The sequence below is a fragment of the Betta splendens genome, chromosome 2 (genome assembly GCF_900634795.4).
Source record: "Betta splendens chromosome 2, fBetSpl5.4, whole genome shotgun sequence".
NCBI lineage: Eukaryota > Metazoa > Chordata > Actinopteri > Anabantiformes > Osphronemidae > Betta > Betta splendens.
In genome coordinates this window covers 2,000,330-2,020,975 of record NC_040882.2, presented here as the reverse complement: position 1 = coordinate 2,020,975, position 20,646 = coordinate 2,000,330, and the positions used below count along the sequence as shown (strand labels likewise).

Sequence of the window (20,646 nt, the reverse complement as noted above, 5' to 3'; positions counted from 1 at the left end):
TTAGAGTAAGTGTTTCGTGTAACACTGGCCCTAAACAAAGGCCCATTGACTGCAGGTATCAGTTGTCTCAGCTTTGTGTGCTTAGGAAAAAGAGCCTCCAAAGGTGGGACATCAACATGCCTGTGTTTTACTTTGAACAGTGCTTTGTTACATGTGTATTTTTTCATGTAAACATCAGTTTTTGCATCCATGACCAAATGAATGTTTCTAATAGGGTGTTGGTTCTTGACTGAGCCTATTGTGACTATTCTGTAAAGTAAAACCAACTAACATGCCTTAAATCAAGAATCTGACATTGGAGGAGGTGGTGAACAATTACGTATCGTATTTCACATACGTGCAAAGCAACTGCGAGCGGTTGCTCAGCTGTACAGCGACTGTTTGCCTCCGTAGCTCCTCCAGTTACCACAACACGCCAGCACCGTTGCTAAGTGATCCCGTAATATAAAACAGCGTCCGTGCGTTTGTGCCTGAAAAAACATCCCCAGCCACTCATCTCAGTGAACGAGGACTGCTTCAAGAGACTCAAACATGGTGAGTATGCTTTCAGATTATTGTGGGAAAAAACAACTTTGGAACTGATCCCAGCACTGGATCACTACTATCAGCAAACCTGATTAAAAGCCTTCATTCTCTACTACAACTGGTAACTTTACAATAGTATGATAGTAGCATAATCCTACAATGCTATAATTGGTAACTTCATGTCGTTTTAGGATTTCTCATGTTTTATTTTTCTTGTGTAAAATACATCCGATAAGCGTGTATTATAAAATGTCCATGCAGAACATTTTGAACATACTGACTACTGATTAGTTTGGCTTAGCAACTGTTCCTCTCTTGGAGATATACACGAACGTCTGGAGACTTGATGCAATACAGTACATGACGCCAAATCGGCTTTTGTACTGTTGTTAATTGTATATGACTCATAATTTGATTAATTGAACATAAAATTTGCTTTGAAATTATTTAAATTACCATAGAGACAATATTGTATGTTAGATATAGTTGCTAAATATAACTTCAATGTGATATAGCTTTTTTATGAATGTTTTTGATGCGTCCTTAACATATGAACCATTTTTTCTTGCAGCGTGAATGCATCTCTGTCCATGTTGGTCAAGCTGGATCCCAAATAGGCAATGCATGCTGGGAGCTGTACTGCCTGGAGCATGGCATCCAGCCGGACGGCCAGATGCCCAGTGACAAGACCATTGGTGGCGGAGACGACTCCTTCAACACTTTCTTCAGTGAAACTGGAGCTGGCAAACATGTTCCCAGAGCCGTCTTTGTGGACTTGGAGCCAACAGTCATTGGTAGGATATGTTTCTAGATGATAAGGATTAAGCATTTTGACCAAATCCTCACTTTTCTAAACGCTTATCTGTCTAAAGGTTTGACTTGTTTGTTGGTTAAGGATGAACTGGGAAATTTGAGCTGTACTAATTACATCCTTTGTATTCAATTACAGACGAGGTCCGTACAGGAACCTACCGCCAACTCTTCCATCCTGAGCAGCTGATCACAGGAAAGGAAGACGCAGCAAACAACTATGCCCGTGGTCACTACACTATTGGTAAAGAGATCATTGACCTGGTTCTTGACAGGATCCGAAAACTGGTGAGTTTGCCTGCAGTTAAATCTAATTTCATTTTAAGTGTGATCAGTCACAGATGAACTATTTTCCTGCAGGCTGACCAATGCACTGGTCTCCAAGGTTTCCTTATCTTCCACTCCTTTGGAGGAGGAACTGGTTCTGGTTTCACCTCTCTGCTGATGGAGCGCCTCTCTGTTGATTATGGAAAGAAGTCCAAGCTAGAGTTTGCAATTTATCCAGCCCCCCAGGTCTCCACAGCTGTGGTAGAGCCCTACAACTCCATCCTGACCACCCACACCACCCTTGAGCACTCAGACTGTGCCTTCATGGTAGATAATGAGGCCATCTATGACATCTGCCGCAGAAACCTGGACATTGAGCGTCCCACCTACACCAATCTCAACAGGCTGATTGGACAGATAGTCTCATCCATCACTGCCTCGCTGCGTTTTGATGGTGCGCTGAATGTGGATCTGACTGAGTTCCAGACCAACCTGGTGCCCTACCCCCGTATCCACTTCCCTCTGGCCACCTACGCCCCAGTCATTTCTGCAGAGAAAGCCTATCATGAGCAGCTATCAGTAGCAGAGATCACCAATGCCTGCTTTGAGCCAGCCAATCAAATGGTGAAGTGTGACCCTCGCCACGGTAAATATATGGCCTGCTGCCTGTTATTCCGTGGTGATGTGGTTCCCAAAGACGTCAACTCCGCTATTGCCACCATCAAGACCAAACGCACCATCCAGTTTGTGGACTGGTGTCCAACAGGTTTCAAAGTGGGCATCAACTACCAGCCTCCTACAGTGGTACCTGGAGGAGACCTGGCCAAGGTGCAGAGGGCTGTGTGCATGCTGAGTAACACCACTGCCATTGCTGAAGCCTGGGCCCGACTTGACCACAAGTTTGACCTGATGTATGCCAAGAGGGCCTTTGTCCACTGGTATGTGGGTGAGGGTATGGAGGAGGGAGAGTTCTCAGAGGCCAGAGAGGACATGGCAGCTCTGGAGAAGGATTATGAAGAGGTTGGCACTGATAGTGTTGGGGATGAAGGAGAGGAAGAAGGGGAGGAATATTAGGTTCAAAGAATCAAACACAAATCAAATCAAATCAAACTTTATCAAAAACACTTGTTTTGTGAGAAAAATATTTTTTTAATTGTGCAACATATTATATGCACCCACCCAAGGCGAAGCTCTGTTTTTTGGAAACCAATATTTACAGTGCATTCTGTTATTTATTAATAGACATGTTGGCAATTACAATGTAAATTATTACTACTAAATGTAGTAGCTATTGGAATGTTAAAACTGCGGCATACTAAGGCCTGATAATCATCACCCATGTCATTCACCATTTAAGGTGGTGTATATTCTTGCATTTGTAAGCGATTTTCAAGTGATAATGAGCTGATCTTGAGCATCAGCTATGAAATGTACATGTTTTGGTAAAAACTTTGTCCCTCGTGAAAGGGAAATTTTACGCTGCATTATATTACAAGAGAATTGATCTGGTTTGATCTGACTAATTGTGTTTTGAAAAATATATTCTTTGCTAGCATGGAACATAAGAGCTGTTAAAAGTTGTTATGGAACATAAGAGCAATTAAAGAATGTGCATTGTCTTTACATTATTAAGTCATACAAAGTCCCTGATATTGACTAAAGAGATTAAATGGAGTTCAGTATCAGGATATGATGTTTCTGCTCTTGTTTTCATTGGCATACACTGTGGTCGGTGTCTGACAGCACAGTTAAAATAACACATGCTTTATTAACTCAGTCTGGCTTTATAAAAGAAGTAATCAGAAGTTCAGAATTTAACAGACATACGTTGACATATAGCAAAAATATCTAAAGGCTAAAAGTACAAATAATAAAAAAACTCTTCACAGCACAGAACAATAAGAGTTCTAAAAAGGGGGCAGTGGTTTGGTGGTTAGCAGCAGGAAGGTCCTGCCTTAAATTCCAGAGTCAGCTGAGCGGCCGACGTGATGAGACAACACAACAGGAGCAGGCAGCGAATGATAATACTGTGACTCCACAGCAATGTTGACAGTCCATAAACAGACACTGTACCACCCCCCGTTATTTTTCACCATAAACATTGTGTGTAGATACTGTAAAACACCCACCTGACACATAGAGACAAAAAACACAGGCGTGACTGCATATATTCAGACAGGACAGTTTGCAAATTCTATTATTTGCTCTGTAAGGTCATAACCTGCACTTGCACTATACAATAAGAAAGTACAGATCCTCCTCAGTGTAAAGACTCCATGATGATACTTATGTGAAAACCAGGAACAGATACAAGTCTGACTTGGAGCTATAGGCTGATAGAGAACATCTCATATAGGTAAGATTATGGGAAATTAAAGATTAATCTTATACTGGTTTATTATTTTTCAAGCAAAGAGCTGACTGAAAGACATCAGTAAAGACAGGACAGAACAGGACAGGTTTTGTATGACATGCATATGTTCCTTTTAAATCTTGAAAATGAGGAATCATCTGTTCATTGTATCAAGTATACTTGCCTTCACAGAAACTGATCCACAAGCTTAATTTTACTCAAATAGTGAACATTCAGATTCACCGAGTTAAATAAGTATACAACAGTAACATGTAACTAAAAAAAAGAGTTCAAACTGGTAAGTTCAATCTTACATTTAAATAATCAGGATAAAATATAATTTGTTGTACAAATCACTAAAACATTTCTGTTTGAAAGTGCATCACTGTTTATTGAAAGAATAAAAAACGGCAATACATTTATTTTACAGAACCTTACTATTTAGGTAAGTATAGGGCAAAGAGCATGACGTTTTAACATTTTATGGTTTTGCATAAAATACAGGGAAATGTGGCTTCCTGTTTTCATGACTTCTGAGGTATTTTTATGAATCGCCCGCCAGAAAGCAACTTCCCGTTTTAGACTAACCTCCAACAATCTCGCTCCGCCATAATGTCTGCAGCAAGTTCCTTGAACGTCGCTACTTAGAAAAAGATAAGAGCAAGCGAGATGTCTCAAAATACGGGTGACCTAAACAACTTCAGGGACGATGGAGGCGTCGAAAAATAACCATTTGAAAGACTGATCAACACCTATTAATAATATAGTGATTTTCAAGTGCCCTAAATTGTACTCGCAGTGTTTCAGGGATACATTGTTTATTGTCGCGCCCCCTAAATACCTCCAGCCCGCTGGGGGCACACTTCAGGTATCGGGAACCAGTGGCCTCGTGCTCGTGAATTAACCTGTATTTCCGACTGCACATGAATGCAGCACCTCCCAACGTTCGCTCCCGCCAAGAATAAATTCAAACCCTGGTCTCGGCCCGGCCCCCTTAAAAACCTATAAATACTCCCGGCGAGACTTCCTCTTTTCAGAACTACCTTCAGTACCCGATACTTTAACGTCGGCGAAAAGGACAAAGAAAACTTTACAAAATGGTGAGTATTTCATTCAACAGTTTAACATACGTATTTGTTTTTTTAAAGATGGCAATACCGTTTTACGATTTGTTAATGAAATAGCTTTTAAAAATGAAAATTAACTCTTTATTGACCTCTTCATTGAAATGATTTCAAAAGATCACGCGATGCTTTTACATTAACTATAAACATGGGTGAAGATTTTTTTCGCTTATAGTAGTTTTTCGATATGCGTCTCGTGCTTGAGGCAACGTGATGTGACGTGGCACCGAGCCAAACTTCTGGCGCAGTATAAAAAAGCCACCTAAACAGTAAACCGAATTTGTATTTTACATCTTAAATCCTGTAACTTTTAATAAACGCGATTATTTGTGACCTCCTGCTTTAACTGTATTGTCTGACACTAAAAGGAAGAAATTTGTTGTAAGGCGCCATCAGATAACGCCCTATACGTGAAGGGAGGTAAAGTTGGCGCTTTACAGTAATGGCGGGGTCACGCACACGGTTCTTCCTGCAAACATTTCGTTACGCTCCTCCCCCGTGAGGCGGCGTTTCACGGATACTGCCGCGCACGTTCTGTTGCCAGTAAAGTCAGACTGCAGACTTCCTCGAACCACGTCATAATCCCACCAGGCCAATGGAAGGCCGCCATGTCATCGCTTTTCCCCCAATTTTTTTCATGGTTTACAGTTTTATCAGTTACTTTTGTGCGGATTAAAGCGATCTGTAGCCTAAATATATAAAGTACTATAATTGGCCTGAATGTTCATGGTAACTATAAATAAAACTGAACATATTTCCTATAATTTGTGTAGGCTGCAGTTCAGTTCAGCATCCATACTGTAGGAGGCATGACACTAAACTATTCACTAGTTTTGATTTAAATCTTGGTTATAGCAATTTATTATTTTTATCAGTGATATTTGTTAACTTATTTCTTTCTCCACAGCGTGAGTGTATTTCTATGCACGTCGGCCAGGCCGGTGCCCAGATGGGCAATGCATGCTGGGAGCTGTACTGCCTGGAGCATGGCATCCAGCCGGACGGCCAAATGCCCAGTGACAAGACCATTGGTGGGGGAGACGACTCCTTCAACACTTTCTTCAGTGAAACTGGAGCTGGCAAACATGTTCCCAGAGCCGTCTTTGTGGACTTGGAGCCAACAGTCATTGGTAGGATATGTTTCTAGATGATAAGGATTAAGCATTTTGACCAAATCCTCACTTTTCTAAACGCTTATCTGTCTAAAGGTTTGACTTGTTTGTTGGTTAAGGATGAACTGGGAAATTTGAGCTGTACTAATTACATCCTTTGTATTCAATTACAGACGAGGTCCGTACAGGAACCTACCGCCAACTCTTCCATCCTGAGCAGCTGATCACAGGAAAGGAAGACGCAGCAAACAACTATGCCCGTGGTCACTACACAGTTGGCAAGGAGATCATTGACCTGGTCCTTGACAGAACACGTAAACTCGTAAGTTGGAATAATTTAAAATGAAACAGGTTTAGATTGAGGAATACATTAATGTTCCCTAACATTTTGACACTTTATTTTTCAGGCTGACCAGTGCACTGGCCTCCAAGGTTTCCTCATCTTCCACTCCTTTGGAGGAGGAACTGGTTCTGGTTTCACCTCTCTGCTGATGGAGCGCCTCTCTGTTGATTATGGGAAAAAGTCCAAGCTAGAATTTGCAGTTTACCCTGCCCCCCAGGTCTCCACAGCTGTAGTAGAGCCCTACAACTCCATCCTGACCACCCACACCACCCTTGAGCACTCAGACTGTGCCTTCATGGTAGATAATGAGGCCATCTATGACATCTGCCGCAGAAACCTGGACATTGAGCGTCCCACCTACACCAACCTCAACAGGCTGATTGGACAGATAGTCTCATCCATCACTGCCTCGCTGCGTTTTGATGGTGCGCTGAATGTGGATCTGACTGAGTTCCAGACCAACCTGGTGCCCTACCCCCGTATCCACTTCCCTCTGGCCACCTACGCCCCAGTCATTTCTGCAGAGAAAGCCTATCATGAGCAGCTGTCTGTGGCTGATATTACCAACGCCTGCTTCGAGCCAGCCAATCAAATGGTGAAGTGCGACCCTCGCCATGGAAAATACATGGCCTGCTGTCTCCTGTACCGTGGTGATGTGGTCCCCAAAGACGTCAACTCCGCTATTGCCACCATCAAGACCAAACGCACCATCCAGTTTGTGGACTGGTGTCCAACAGGTTTCAAAGTGGGCATCAACTACCAGCCTCCTACAGTGGTACCTGGAGGAGACCTGGCCAAGGTGCAGAGGGCTGTGTGCATGCTGAGTAACACCACTGCCATTGCTGAAGCCTGGGCCCGACTTGACCACAAGTTTGACCTGATGTATGCCAAGAGGGCCTTTGTCCACTGGTATGTGGGTGAGGGTATGGAGGAGGGAGAGTTCTCAGAGGCCAGAGAGGACATGGCAGCTCTGGAGAAGGATTATGAAGAGGTTGGCACTGATAGTGTTGGGGATGAGGAAGATGGGGATGAGTACTAAACATCAGCTAAACACCAAAGGCTCTCTAAGAAAAGCTGGACTCTGTCATTCAATTCTGCACATTCCAGTGAGCTTCATGATTGTCTGATCTTGTTTTTACTCTAATAAAGAGCATAAAGTGAGTCTGAGTCCTGAGTTTACTATCAAATAAACAGGGTTGGTTACATTTAGAGAACAGCTAGTCAACAAGCCTAACATTTAACAATTTAAGTGATATTTAGCAACTTAAACTCTCCTGGTTTACAGCTGAGATTTTTTTAATGTACTTTCCATACGAAGTATATCCCTTTGAATTTCTGCACAAAATGTGTCTTTAGTTGTTAATGATACATCCCTCTGTTTACGGGGCTTTAATTTTCATAAGGTTTCTGTGGTGTCTATCTGATTTGGTGAAGTTTTATCTAAGTGAGATTGAATTAAAAACAGCTATCAGGACAGTTTATTAATTTATATATTTAATTTAAAAAAAAAAAACTTGTCAGCCTATCCCATCAGATATTTCACAATTACTTCTGCATTAAGTAGTTACTGATTTGCAGTTGAACAGTTGCCACTGGCAACAATTAGATATTGGCGTCTAGAACAGGGGTGTCAAACTGATGCCGTTGAAGGCTACTACCCTGCTGGTTTACTACCTCTACCTGCCCCAGATCCTACTAATTACCATAACCAGATGTGTTCAGTCAATGACAAGCTGGAAAAGCCAACTGACACATCACGGGTGCTGAGATAAGACCTCAGTGATGCCACACTGCTTTAAATTTGCCAGTACACATTATTTCATCAATTTGCATTAATAAGCAATACAGAATGCAATTTTATATATACTGTGTGTCAAATCAAATGCAGCTATCTTTTTTTTATTCCCAACTATATTTAATAGCTGGGAACAGCTTTGTGTCAATAAAGGTTCAGTAGCAACACAACCGTTCAACAGCCCTGACAGGCCATTTGTGGTTAACGTGTTGTGTGTTTGTCTGTAGCTGCCACTGAATGCTCCACAGGTCCCTCATAGATGAAGCATTTCCTGGGTTTCAGTCTTTACTTGCTGGCTGGTGACGTTTCCTAAGGATGATTGACAGGTGAAGTACAGAGTCACAGATTTTACCGTGATTGCAGCACTTAAACACAAGAATTTATTTAAGGTCACAGATACAAAATAGTTTTTTTTCATAGAACAGCATCTCTTAATTTTTTTTTTTATTTTCTGACTGCATGAGGTAACAGCAACACAGTGATTTGGATAGCGCACATACACACTACATACAGCACAGCTGTGGTTCTGCAGAGAAGCTACTGGTTTGTCTTAGTTCTGTGCAAAACATCTTCCACTCAACTATAAATTTATATGTTGACGTTCAAGAATTATGGCTGAAAGTTTGACGCTTTGCTTCCGTGCTGAGAGCATGAGCAAGTATGCAGCATTTTTCAACGTTCACCGCCTTTAGGAGAATTCTTTTTCACCACAGCAGGAACAGGCTTAATTATATTAGTCTTGTTTAAGTTGGAGCGAGGGACATAAATCTGCTGTTTATCATTTGCGGCTCCTTCACATGCGCTGGAATGCTCTTTTAGTGTTTTAGCATAAGAGGCTAGACAACAGCTTTGTGTTTTAAATCCCTCTGGAGTCCAGATGAAATGTGAAACTATATTTAACTTTTACATCTTCAATAGCATTAGGTAAAGTATAAAAAGGAAACCACCTGAATAATTATTAATGCTCCAATGGACCAAAATGTGCAGCAGATGTATGTGCCAGTAAATATTTATTATTTTAGTGCTAAAGATAATCAATTACACCCAGAATGTGTGATTTTAAATGACAAATAAGTTGTTTTGGAACAAGTGAAAAACCTGTATTAAATATGGTTTTAAAATATACAATTAAAATAATGTTAAATAAATTAAATTTCAACGTCACAATAGATTATTTGAATTCTTGCAGCATTTTTCAGTTTCAGTTTTGTTTTGTTGCCATATTGATTTATCATGTGTATTTATTTTTATGGTCAGAGAGTACAAAAAGATGGAGACGGGCCGTATCCAAGTTCTTGTTTGTTTTGTGCAAATTTGGCCAATAAAGCTGACTGTGTTTCTCATTCTATTGGTTCGAATAATCTTTTAGCGCAGTTCGAAAAAACTTCTGTAGATGATGAGAACAACTCTGGACTCCAGAGAGATTTGGAAATATTATTAATGCAGTGTTAGTTTTGAGTTCACTCGCTCACTTCCACAGCAAGGCAGGAGGAAGGGTTCACCCTGGACAGGTCACCAGTCCATCACAAAGCCTTTATGCTCACACTCATTCAACGGCAATTTAGAATGTCCAATAATAGGAAACCCAACTGCTTGCGTTTGAAGTGTGGGCGTAAACCAGAGGAAATTCCTTACAGACACAGGGAGAATGTGCAAACAGGACTTTCTGGTAATTGCTACAACAGCGCGCCGCCTTATGTACATAAGGATTCATCCAAATTAGCAGTGAATGTATTGTAGCACATGCTACCAATGTCCCTGAACACATCACATCTCCTCCTCAAACACATCCTGCAGGATGTTATATGTTAGTTTAAAATCACTGATGCTGACAGGAAGACAGAAGCACAGCATCATCCTTTACCAAGAAAACCATCAGCGAGAGAAACAGAAAAAGGGCAAGTCAGACAGAAAGGGACAGTATGGAAACAGAGGCCGGCATGGGTCACACCGGTTCTACTGGGGCAGAGCTTTGAGGATAGCGTTGACTTCCTCTGCAACGGCCGTCAGAGCAAATTCAAACTGATCCTGAAATGACAAAAGCCGCATTTAATTAGTAAAACACAAATATTAACTGGAGCACATCAAATGGAACGTGTCATTTCAGCGTTAATAGTGATTCTTCCTTTACCTGTTGTAATGTGTATATTTTACCTAGTACGCTACAGCTGACAGTTGGAACATTCATGTAACATTGATTTCATTAATATTGTAAAATGTAATGTTACACAATATACTGTTCATGTTTTACTTGTTATCTTTTCAGCTGCAGTATATTTTCTACAATTTCAACTGCAATACAAATCTAAAGGTTCAGTCATTTTAAGTTGTGAAGCTGAGATACGATATGCAGGTTTACTTTTTAACATAGAATGACTCTGAAGCTGTTTTGTAGAAGATAAACATCTGGTGACATCTGTTGGTGAAGCCTCTGTATATATATGAACTGAATCCATGATTGGTGACCAGACTCTCAGAGCTTTAGCTTGTCAGGATATGTTGTTTTAATAATGACCTAAAATAGAAGAAATGAAAAATGAAATGCAGGGACCTTGGTGCGAACCATCCCAGGCCTCTGGTCCCGGATGTGCTCCAGTGTTGCAGCAATGTCAATCTCCTTCACGCCTGCAGAGCAGTTCAGACATGTGCTTATGATGATGCTTCAAAAGTATCATTAAATAGATGTCTCCTTTTGAAAATAAATAACATTTGTCCTTTACATTTTTATTACAATCCTATAATCCTAAGATACTAAAAAACACTGAGCCTAAACCTGAACTCACCTTTAGCCATACGATTCAGAACCATGTCAATAAGGATGTAAGTCCCAGTCCGGCTGGTACCGTCACTATGGAAACAAGTAACATAAACATTGTAAACATAAACAAGTAAAATAACATTAACACAGACATTAGGTCATAAACAATTGCTGCATGTAAAGGTAAACAGTTGAGTTATGTCTGTTACTCTGTGGTTTTACCTGCAGTGCACAATGATGGGACAGGATCGGCCTCGGTAACACTTGTTCACCTTTCTGACAAGAAAGAGATGAAAAATGTATTTATATTAATTTGTGTTAATAACTTGCTAGTGACCTCGACCGCTTTGGCGGACAGACAGATGGACAGATGCATCACACACACACGCACGCTCGCACGCTCGCACACACACACACACACACACACACACACACACACACACACACACACACACACACACACACACACACACACACACACACACACACAGATTCCTGCTGTAGCCACATCAGTCCATGATCATTTTTGTGACTATGCAACTGGAGCCAGACCACTAGCTGCAAACCACAAGAATGACACAGACGGATATGTTCACAATTAAAGCCTCCGCTGACCTCGGCCACACAGGCTGGAGGTCAACTGTTTGATGGTTACTGGGTTGGGCACTGCAGTACCTGCGGAAGTCCAGCAGTGGGCGTGTGGACGTGGGGATCCCCTGAGCCGGCCAGCTGAGGAAGTGGAACTGGGTGAGGGTCCTGGTCTCCTGCGTCTGCACGTTCTTCAGGTAGAAGCTTCTCACCAGGAAGTCATTACACCAGATGTGCTCAGACACCAAGTTCACCTGAGGGTGGGACAACGCACACGTCAAACACAGACAACAGGCACGTATTCTGCGGTGAGTCCCTCCTCTCACCTCGTAGATATGATAGAGGGAGGAGCCTTCGTCGGGCCAGTAGCGGTCGCACTGTTTCTCTCCGTCCTCCACCAGAGCACTCAGCATCACGATCACGGTGCAGCCATTCTCCCAGACCATCTACACAATTAACAGGAACGTTACGGACCCCCACCACACGATGGCGTGTCAGCCTGGCTGCAAATTTCTCACAAAGTTAATAAAAACCAAACAAATTAGAGAGTTGGTTAGTTGTTGTCACATAAAGTTAAGTGAGGAAGTAATAAATCTCCCCCCGCCCTGTGGCAGATTTGGTACATTCCAGTCATTCCATTTATAAATGCTTGGAACAATCCAAATAAATGTCAAACCATATTTTGATGGGAAGCTTCACCACAACAACAATCACATGACCGTCCCAAATGAACACTGACCTGCCAGAAGTCAGAGATGGTGTGTGACAGGGGGCCTTGGGTGGCAATGTAGGCCGGCATCCGGGGATCGTGCTCTGTCTGAGGGGAGATGGTGTAAAAAGGTCAGAGGTCATCACTGGCTACCCGCTGCTGTTGCTGCCGACAAGGTTCTGACTTACTATGGTGCTGGCGTTGACGTAGTCGGACCTTGAAGGGTTGACCTCTGTCTTCAGCTTCACCCTGGAGTGATCATCTGCAGCACAGAGGTAACACCTGTGACAAATGTCCAGCTTCTGGCAGTAACACTCAACGTGGGAATGTGCTGATCAGTTACTTTTTGTGGACTCACAGGGCACGGCGTCGGGGCAGCGGTTCTTCTTGGCGTTGGCGTCGCTCTGGGCCACGGACACGGCACTGGGCTCGGCCTGGTAGGAGCACAGAGCCTCCCACTCCTGCAGCAGACGGTCCTTGTTCCTCAGGTGGTCCTCCATGTAGGCCTTCACACACACGGTTACTGTCCACGCAGTTTGGACTCAACAGGTAAAACTGCCTCATGCCTTGCAGTACTGCAGCACTGACCAGTATCATGTGGCCGGTGGAGATGTCCATGTTGGCCTGGGCCGGCTCCTCGCACCAGGACGGCGTGCTGCTGTGCGAGCTGGGGCTGGGCTGGGCTCCGTCGCTGAACTGCGACGACACGCTGCTCACCCTGGAATCGACCCCTCCCACGGCCGCCGCTCCGCCGCTGACGCCGGCGCCCCCTCCACCTGGTGCTCCTCCTCCGACGGCGCCCAGGGCCGCCGCTTCCAGGCGCCCGAAGGCGCCTTTGGAGGCCATGTGCTGGCGACACAGGTCCTGGTGAGCCAGGTATGTGAGCCAGTCTGTGGACAGTCTAGTCCGCTGTTACATGTAGAACTTCTCATTGTGCTCTTACTTGGTACTCCTGGTGGGTGAAGCTGCCCCCCTCTGGTCCCAGTCCCAGCTTCTTCGCCGCCAAGCGATGGGCCTGGTGGCGCAGACAGGCGATGGTCATGGCAGCCACCAGGATGCCGCCGATGCAGGCCATGGCCACCAGCGTGGCGAACACCCAGCGGGAGCCTGGCTGGACTCTGGTGGCCAGGGGCAGAGCCGCCCCATCACTGGTCTGTGGTCACGGGAGCAAGGAGGCGTCACGGACACGCTAACTGAGCTGAGAACAGTCTGTTCTGTAATCACCTCCCACCAACCTTTCCAACACCGCTCTGCAGCACCTTCAGGCCTGTCTCAGCCTCCAGGAAGTTCTTCCCTGCAGCTGAGGATATCAAACATAAACTAATCCGTTAACTTGCAGATTTGAAATGACTGAAGTTAAAGTAACCAGACTAGACAATTCATTCATTGATGCATTTACTGCTCTGCAAACGTGAATCAACACGGGCTCATACCAGCATCCTTGTCTCCCGCTGTTAGGTTCTTTGAGCTGGTCCGAAAGGTGAGCGCAGGTCTGACGATGCTGAGGACAACAAGGACGGAAAAGGTTTATTAACCAGCTAAGTGTTTAAAACACAAGAAGCGGGTCTGAGGACTGAGAAACAGGCCAACAGGAGACACAGACACACATACGCCTCTACTCTGCTCCCTGACTGGAGTCTGAGTACACTGAGGTGGCCTGGTCGCTCAGTGGCTAGAGCCTCGGCTTGGGAAACAAGGTTTCAGGTTCAAACCCACCAGGGCGCCAGGTGTGTCCTTGACTAAGACTTTACACTAGCCTTGCATGGCTAAATGCAAAAGACCTGTTGATTATTGTACAATGTTGTTACATTGTAAACAGATGTGATGATGACCAATAAAGGCAACAGATTCTGACAACAGATCTCTGTGAACACACTTCAGTCTCTCAAACATGAACCTGGCTCATTTACACCTTCACACATGGACTCATCCTTTTTGGATAAAACGCAATCTCTACCTCTGGTTGGTAACGATGTAGCCGAACTCTTTTGCCTCTGCCACCGGGTTCATGTTTCCCACTTTGTCCAGTTTGGGTGTTTCAGTAGGGTTCGAGCCCTGGGTTTCCTCTGTTTTGCTTGTTTTGATGCTGGAGGGTGAACCAGGGGCCACCACCTCATACACAACTGAACTCTCTGTGAACTTCACAAGAAACAATAAATGTATTCATACTTCACCTGACTATCACATGTTCAGCTTCTTCAGTATCTGACATGTTCTAACATGCATTAAGTTTTTAATTAGAACAGATCCTCACCTTTTTACCTGTGGCAGCATCGTTTCCATACTTCTTACTGTCTAGATTGTAAATACACAAAAATAAAATAGATTAGATTATTAATTTAAATAATTTTGCAGCAAACATTTGCTACAACTGCTTTCTACATGTGACATTGCGACCGCCCCAGTGTTTCTCACTACATGATGACACTAAGATTTGCTGCTGAAGTGAAGACAGACCTTTGAGCTGTTTGGGGGCATATGAGCTCTCGAGCTGCAGCTGCTTCAGAGCAGCCGGCACGTTGTCCTTCTGCTCCGGGGTTAAATCCTTCACGTCGAGGCCGTAGTGGTTGAGCAGCAGAGACAGCCTCTGTAGAGAGCGTGCTGGACAACGCAGCACAGAGCAACAACAAATCACTTTTACAAATTTAATTAGAAAAACACTAAGAATTAGCAGCATCATTTTGCAGACGATTCTTTGTCTGTAAAGTCTTTTCTTTTGGCTCTGCTATAATCTATAAAACCATATAGATTTCAATCTAAAGAAACTAAAATATACGAATAACGTGTTAGGACAGCAGTCAGCAGCTGAAGCTCTCTCACCATCCAGTCCTGACAGGGCATCATACTCCTTCTGTGCACCCTTCTGCTCCTGCTGCTGTTTGCTGAGCTGGGACATCTGGGAAACGTAGTCTTCACCATAGTCCAGCGGGACGTCCAATTCTGGGAAAAAGGAGGATGAGGAGGACGAAGTCGTCCTCCCTGGGGCCGCCCCTCGGATGTGGGAAAGGGACTGCGTGGCTGAGGAGGAGGAGGAGGAGGAGGAGGAAGGAGACGCAAGGTAAAAAGACACCAAGTTATGAAGAAGCTGCCGGTCTCGGTCGAGGGAGCTTCCTCTGGATCTGGAGCGAGACGGGGGGCCGAGGAGCGGGAACGCTGGAGTCTCATCCAGGGAGTTGAGGGAGCGCTCCTCCTCGTCCTGGTAGCCATACTGCCGTTATGAAACACAAACACACAACAGCCACTAGGAGGCAGAGCAGAGCAGAAAACATACAGCCAGAGGGCGTTCCCTCCTCTCACCTGCTGGTAGGTGTATGGGTCCAGCAGGGGCGTCTGCAGGTGAACAGAAGACTGAGAAGGGTCCAGAATAACGTAGTCCAGGTACTGCTGCATCATCTCAGGATCAGCTGATCCTTTGGGTCCTCTAACTCTTAGCTCACTTGGACCAACCAGTCCTGATGTCCTAGGATTCAAACCAGTCATTCAACCCAAAAGTTATGATTTATAGGATCATAATGACATTTCATGCGAGTGCACGTCTTCCTACTGTTTGGTTGATTTGGGCCCGATGGTGGGAATGCGACTCAGCTCCCGGTTGATGATCGCCTGGGTCACATCGTCCCTCCACATCAGACCTGAGCAGGCACAAGAAAGAGACTTCCTGTTCCCCAAAGCTTCAGATGAGCACTAGAAGGAAGGATGGGACTCACCTTGTTCCATCAGATCTTTGAGCACTTCCTGCAGCTTGTGAAGGATCGGCACTGACAGCTGGTACTGCATGGGCTCCTGGTGAGGAGGCTGACACTGCCCAAACAGCCCATCTGGCCAAGATCAAAGGAAGACATGAAACTCTTTCCCATCCAGTGGGTGCTGATATGCAGGGTAAGTTCAGAACATCTGATGTGCATCATGTCTAGTAAATGTAATGTGTGATCTACATAGAATCCACAGAATAGAATCCATAGAGTTTTGGTTTGGATTAGGTGTTGTGATGGTTAGGGGTAGGGAAGGCATTATGTCAATGGATGTCCTCACTTTGACGGGAGGATTTGTGTGTGTGTGTGTGTGTGTGTGTGTGTGTGTGTGTGTGTGTGTGTGTGTGTAAGCAGCAATGAGTCATCATCGCCTCCATTTCCCTCCATCTCTCATCAAACACACACTCAGAGGAGGGAGACACGGTGTCATCTGCGATGTCACTGTTGTCATAGCGACCACCAGGCCTATTTATGTTGCACTCTTGCACTTTCGTCCATCATTCTCTGAACATTCGTACCATCCAGCAGGACACTCACATGTCACCATCAAACACGTAAATCTTCCTTTGCTTCAACTAACATTACAGATATGACACAGAAATCAATATGTGAGAATATGTAGGGACATAATTTAACATCGTTAAAATTAACATTATTAAAGGTAATTCAAGCTTATATGGTTCTTGTATATTTTTTGTTGATTTTAGTTTTGTAATTAAGTCTGAATTAACTTAATTTAACCTCAATTAACAGATGCTTAGAGTCACAAAAATGCTCTGAATTGTTTTTTAACAGATGGAAACTGTTCCATCAGGTTTTTGATTAAGCCAGTGTGTTATCTTTGTGGTTTTGGCAATACAGTTTGATATGACAAAAATTATAAGGCGCTTTATGACGTTACTGAATATGCAAATATTATGATAATAAGTATATAAAAAATATTGAGGTATGTATGAAATGCCAAATGCCTATTGTAGATGTAGTGATAGATGATAAAAAAATAAAATGATATAAGTGATAAATAATAAACAATAACTACTCTTTGCAACAACCTGTCTGGTTGAAAATGAACAAACGCTGGTGAAGACTGAGCGTCTGTGGAAACATCATCCAACCTTCAGTTTGATGCAGATATAACCTAATATAAAGCATTTTACTTTATCAGGGTTTCTGTTATAAATGTAGAACGAGGGTGAACAATTTCCCATCAAAGTCAACACAGAACATTACACAGCATGTGGACAAAGTTACTCACCGTCACTGCACAGCTGATCGCTGGGGCAGAGCTGCTTTTCAAACAGGCAACCTACACAACAAAGCAGAAGAATCTGTAAAATTGTATTCACCTCACCAGTGAAAAGCAAAGACAACTGGTTCATTAAAGTTGTTTAAATGTGCTGTTTCCATCGTTCTGTAAATCGTCCTCAGCTGGATGCTGCCTGGGAACTGAGGATAGTAGAAGTCTGGGTCCAGTTCTCCTCATCAATGTTTTTCTGTGTATTTCAGATTAAGGTCCACATAATCTGAGACTTAACCCAATATGAAACAGGTTGTTTATTAATAGTACAAATAATAACAGTTGACTGGTTACAGTAGCCATCGTCCCTGTTATACAGAGACAAAACATTCAGAGCAGGTCAATACAGAAAACACAAAGCAAGTGAGAGTAGAGAGGAACACTCAAACATATTCAATATGACTCTATTAATTACTAATACAGTAGCTCAACAGAAGAACCTTTCTGCAGCGACATCGGTAAAAAGTTTCCTTCTCCACACAATCTGGTGAACATGACAGATGCTTGTTCTTCAGTACATCAGCTACGGGACAACATGAACCAGTGCAGTAGTGTAGTGTATCAGAAAATGAATGTGCATTAGAGCAGAAAGCTGAGATGCAGCCGAACACAGAATGCAGATATTCATCCGATGTGATGACTAATATGTCATCCTGAGGGAGGAGGGGGCACCCCTCCCCTCTACCCCTCATTTGTACCCTTTGTTTGACTGGACAATGTCCAGAAGCTCTCCGGTCTTTTACCAGCATGGGAAAAGGTTTGAAACACACACGAGCTTCCCCCAAAAACCTCAGAGGTGACTCCATCTGTGCGTCTCAGGGGAAGCTCCCTCAAAACATTCACTCCACAGCTGAAGTATTTGGTTTCCTCTGATATTACACGCTTCAAAGCCTGGATGCTGCGTTCATCAGATCCAAAACAACAATGGAACATGCTTGTCTAGGAGCACGCTGAGCCTGACCCCAGAGACAACACAGACACATAACTGTTCAGCTTTGCAGCTACTTCACTAACACAACAGGAACAGACTGAATCTAGTCATTGTGTGTGTGTGTGTGTGTGTGTGTGTGTGTGTGTGTGTGTGTGTGTGTGTGTATGTGGAGCCTGTACAATGAGCACGGCACAATAAAACCTGGGTGACAGCCCTGAGGCAGCAGAGCTTGGCAGCAGATTATCCCCTCAGTGAACCTTTGAAACCTTCATTAGCTGGTTCTAGGTAGAACTAGGAGAAGAACTGTGACAAACCAAAGCGGTCACTGAAACTGATCACTTCACTGTCTCACTGTCATTTATAATCTGTAAATGTACTAATTGAGTCCGGTCCAGAAGCTCCTGTGTGGTGGTTTAATGCAGCCTTACTGTATATCACCAACAGCTCCTCAAACTGCTCTCAGCAACGCTGGCTGTTGTTTGTGTCGCCTCCCTTATTGTAAAGCATCTGTTCATTAGCTACAGGCAAGCGATAACAATCCCTGTAGGACCCAACTGAGTCATGTTGCCTTATTGTATCCAACATATTTAGTGATGAAAAGCTTTAGTGTTGAAGGGGAGGAAGCTGATGTAAATACTGAACAGGGAGCTGAGGTATGAGTCATGACTGTGACCACGACGCACAATAACGCTCCCTCATTCACGTTAGGTCCACTATCAACACAACCGAAACGCAACAGTCTTTAAGGTTTTCTCTTTTATTTTTAAATATTCATATGCATCACATGCTATAATAATATACGGGCTGAATTAGTTTGAAAAAATACATTTCAATTCAGTGTTTATCAGCAGAAGGAAATCAACATGTATCAGGAAGCTGGATTCGGTCCTTCGGGGTCTTTTGGGAGTCTCTTGTCTCTGTGGTTCCCAACTGTGAAATTATAATGAGCTAAAACCATTAAAGAACAGATGGATCAGTCAGCGGCGGCCAAAGGCACTAGAAGAACCCGAAATGAGAGACTCCTTCTGCTTCAACCACTAGTGCCAATTTATGTAAAAAGCCCACTTGTTGGGTCAGATAGACAGTTTTTGATTTGGTCTTTTTTCTGTTAAAAAAACACATGAATACAAAGTCGCTTAAATGGTACAAGGTTTAGGAAGTCTACGTTAAAACTAGATACTTTCTTCATCTCATGAGGGAAAATGAGAGTTTAACCTGCAATAAGCTACAACTACAGGGACAGTCGGTCTCTCGATGAGAAAGAGGAGTAGGAGTATGTGTGTGTGTGTGTTCATAATCATCAGTGATGTATTTCTAATTATTAGACAGGACCGGGGCAGCGTCCGTTCATTCTGATGCGCTCCCATTCACCCTGCGCCTGTTGGTGCTTGTTTTATATTATATAAATAATTCTTGCAAACCACAGTCGCTCCAGTGTATCTCGGGCTGTTAGTTATTACTAGTGAACCCGCCGAATGACATTTGAAGCTGGATGGAGGATGAGTGTCTGGACTGTGGAGCTGCAGGATCGAGCTGACTCCAACAGGATCGAGCCTCTTTCCTTCCTGTTGATGCGCGTTTGCTGCTGTTGCATCAACAAACTGATTCACTCAGACGCGTCGGAGCCGATCACGGTCACAGCGTTTGCGTCACGCGTGTAAACAGAGCAGTGGCGAGCGCAGCTCCTTTCGTATAAATTCGCACAAAACGTACTGCAAAAAAAAAAGAGACTTTTCCCCCTATTTCAGACAATTCAACAACAAAAAAAGCCCAGAATGATTCAGAAAATATGCAAATATTACCAACACGTTAGAATCAAGCTCTGACGTAACTATTATAATGTGCAACTATCCACATCTCACGGAGGAGTCGGGGTTCCGTTCGTCTTACCGTGTCGAGCGGCCGCGCATGGCCGGCAGAAGGCGGTGAGGAGGAGGCACAGAGCCGCCCGGAGCCGCGGAAGCCTCATGGTTCATCCAGCTTCCACCGCAGCGAGGAGGAGGAGGAGGAGGAGGAGGCGAGCGCCTAGCACCGCTCCATGTGTGAGGAGAGGCTGCTGGTGCACAGTGATGGAGGAGGAGAGGAAGAGAGGAGGGTGGTTGCAAAACACGGGCAACAGGAGGACGCACACTGCAAGAAATCCACCCATTCATGTCCTTAGTCTGCGTCTTCTTTACAGTTCAGACTCTGAACAAACCATTTACTGCTGCTGTTTTACCTAAATGTGGTTCCAGGAAAGCATCACCACTCACACAAGCTTTCACTCCTCTAAGACAAAAGTG

The 20,646-nt window shown here is 43.9% G+C and overlaps 3 protein-coding genes across 7 annotated transcripts; 2 read left to right on the top strand and 1 right to left on the bottom strand.

The window, feature by feature from the left end:
- Positions 1 to 413: 413 nt before the first annotated feature.
- On the top strand, positions 414 to 3,237 carry si:ch211-114n24.6 (uncharacterized protein LOC795591 homolog). Its single transcript, XM_029134513.3, has 4 exons — positions 414 to 534; positions 1,097 to 1,319; positions 1,475 to 1,623; positions 1,696 to 3,237. Exons 1-4 carry the CDS (start codon positions 532 to 534, stop codon positions 2,674 to 2,676), a joined length of 1,356 nt encoding a protein of 451 aa, XP_028990346.1. The 5' UTR covers positions 414 to 531; the 3' UTR covers positions 2,677 to 3,237.
- Positions 3,238 to 4,893: 1,656 nt separating this feature from the next.
- On the top strand, positions 4,894 to 7,695 carry LOC114845917 (tubulin alpha-1D chain). The gene is made up of 4 exons (XM_029134520.3): positions 4,894 to 5,055; positions 5,987 to 6,209; positions 6,365 to 6,513; positions 6,599 to 7,695. The coding sequence occupies exons 1-4, from the start codon at positions 5,053 to 5,055 to the stop codon at positions 7,571 to 7,573; spliced, it is 1,350 nt and encodes a 449-aa protein (XP_028990353.1). The 5' UTR covers positions 4,894 to 5,052; the 3' UTR covers positions 7,574 to 7,695.
- A 991-nt stretch (positions 7,696 to 8,686) lies between these two features.
- Positions 8,687 to 20,486, bottom strand: ptprnb (protein tyrosine phosphatase receptor type Nb). 5 transcript variants are annotated; one of them, XM_029134009.3, is made up of 22 exons: positions 20,255 to 20,486; positions 17,392 to 17,442; positions 16,092 to 16,202; positions 15,929 to 16,016; positions 15,682 to 15,844; positions 15,205 to 15,598; positions 14,842 to 14,985; positions 14,639 to 14,679; positions 14,342 to 14,523; positions 13,818 to 13,885; positions 13,620 to 13,684; positions 13,328 to 13,537; positions 12,973 to 13,248; positions 12,728 to 12,890; positions 12,573 to 12,646; positions 12,415 to 12,492; positions 12,002 to 12,121; positions 11,763 to 11,929; positions 11,310 to 11,363; positions 11,113 to 11,177; positions 10,881 to 10,954; positions 8,687 to 10,357 (listed from the first exon to the last, which is right to left on the bottom strand). In XM_029134009.3, the coding sequence occupies exons 1-22, from the start codon at positions 20,331 to 20,333 to the stop codon at positions 10,286 to 10,288; spliced, it is 2,739 nt and encodes a 912-aa protein (XP_028989842.1). In that variant the 5' UTR covers positions 20,334 to 20,486; the 3' UTR covers positions 8,687 to 10,285. The 5 variants fall into 5 exon arrangements, with proteins under 5 accessions (XP_028989842.1, XP_028989803.1, XP_028989822.1 ...); XM_029133970.2 differs by having other exon boundaries at positions 15,205 to 15,592; positions 20,255 to 20,348; XM_029133989.2 differs by having other exon boundaries at positions 12,743 to 12,890; positions 15,205 to 15,592; positions 20,255 to 20,348.
- Positions 20,487 to 20,646: the final 160 nt, after the last annotated feature.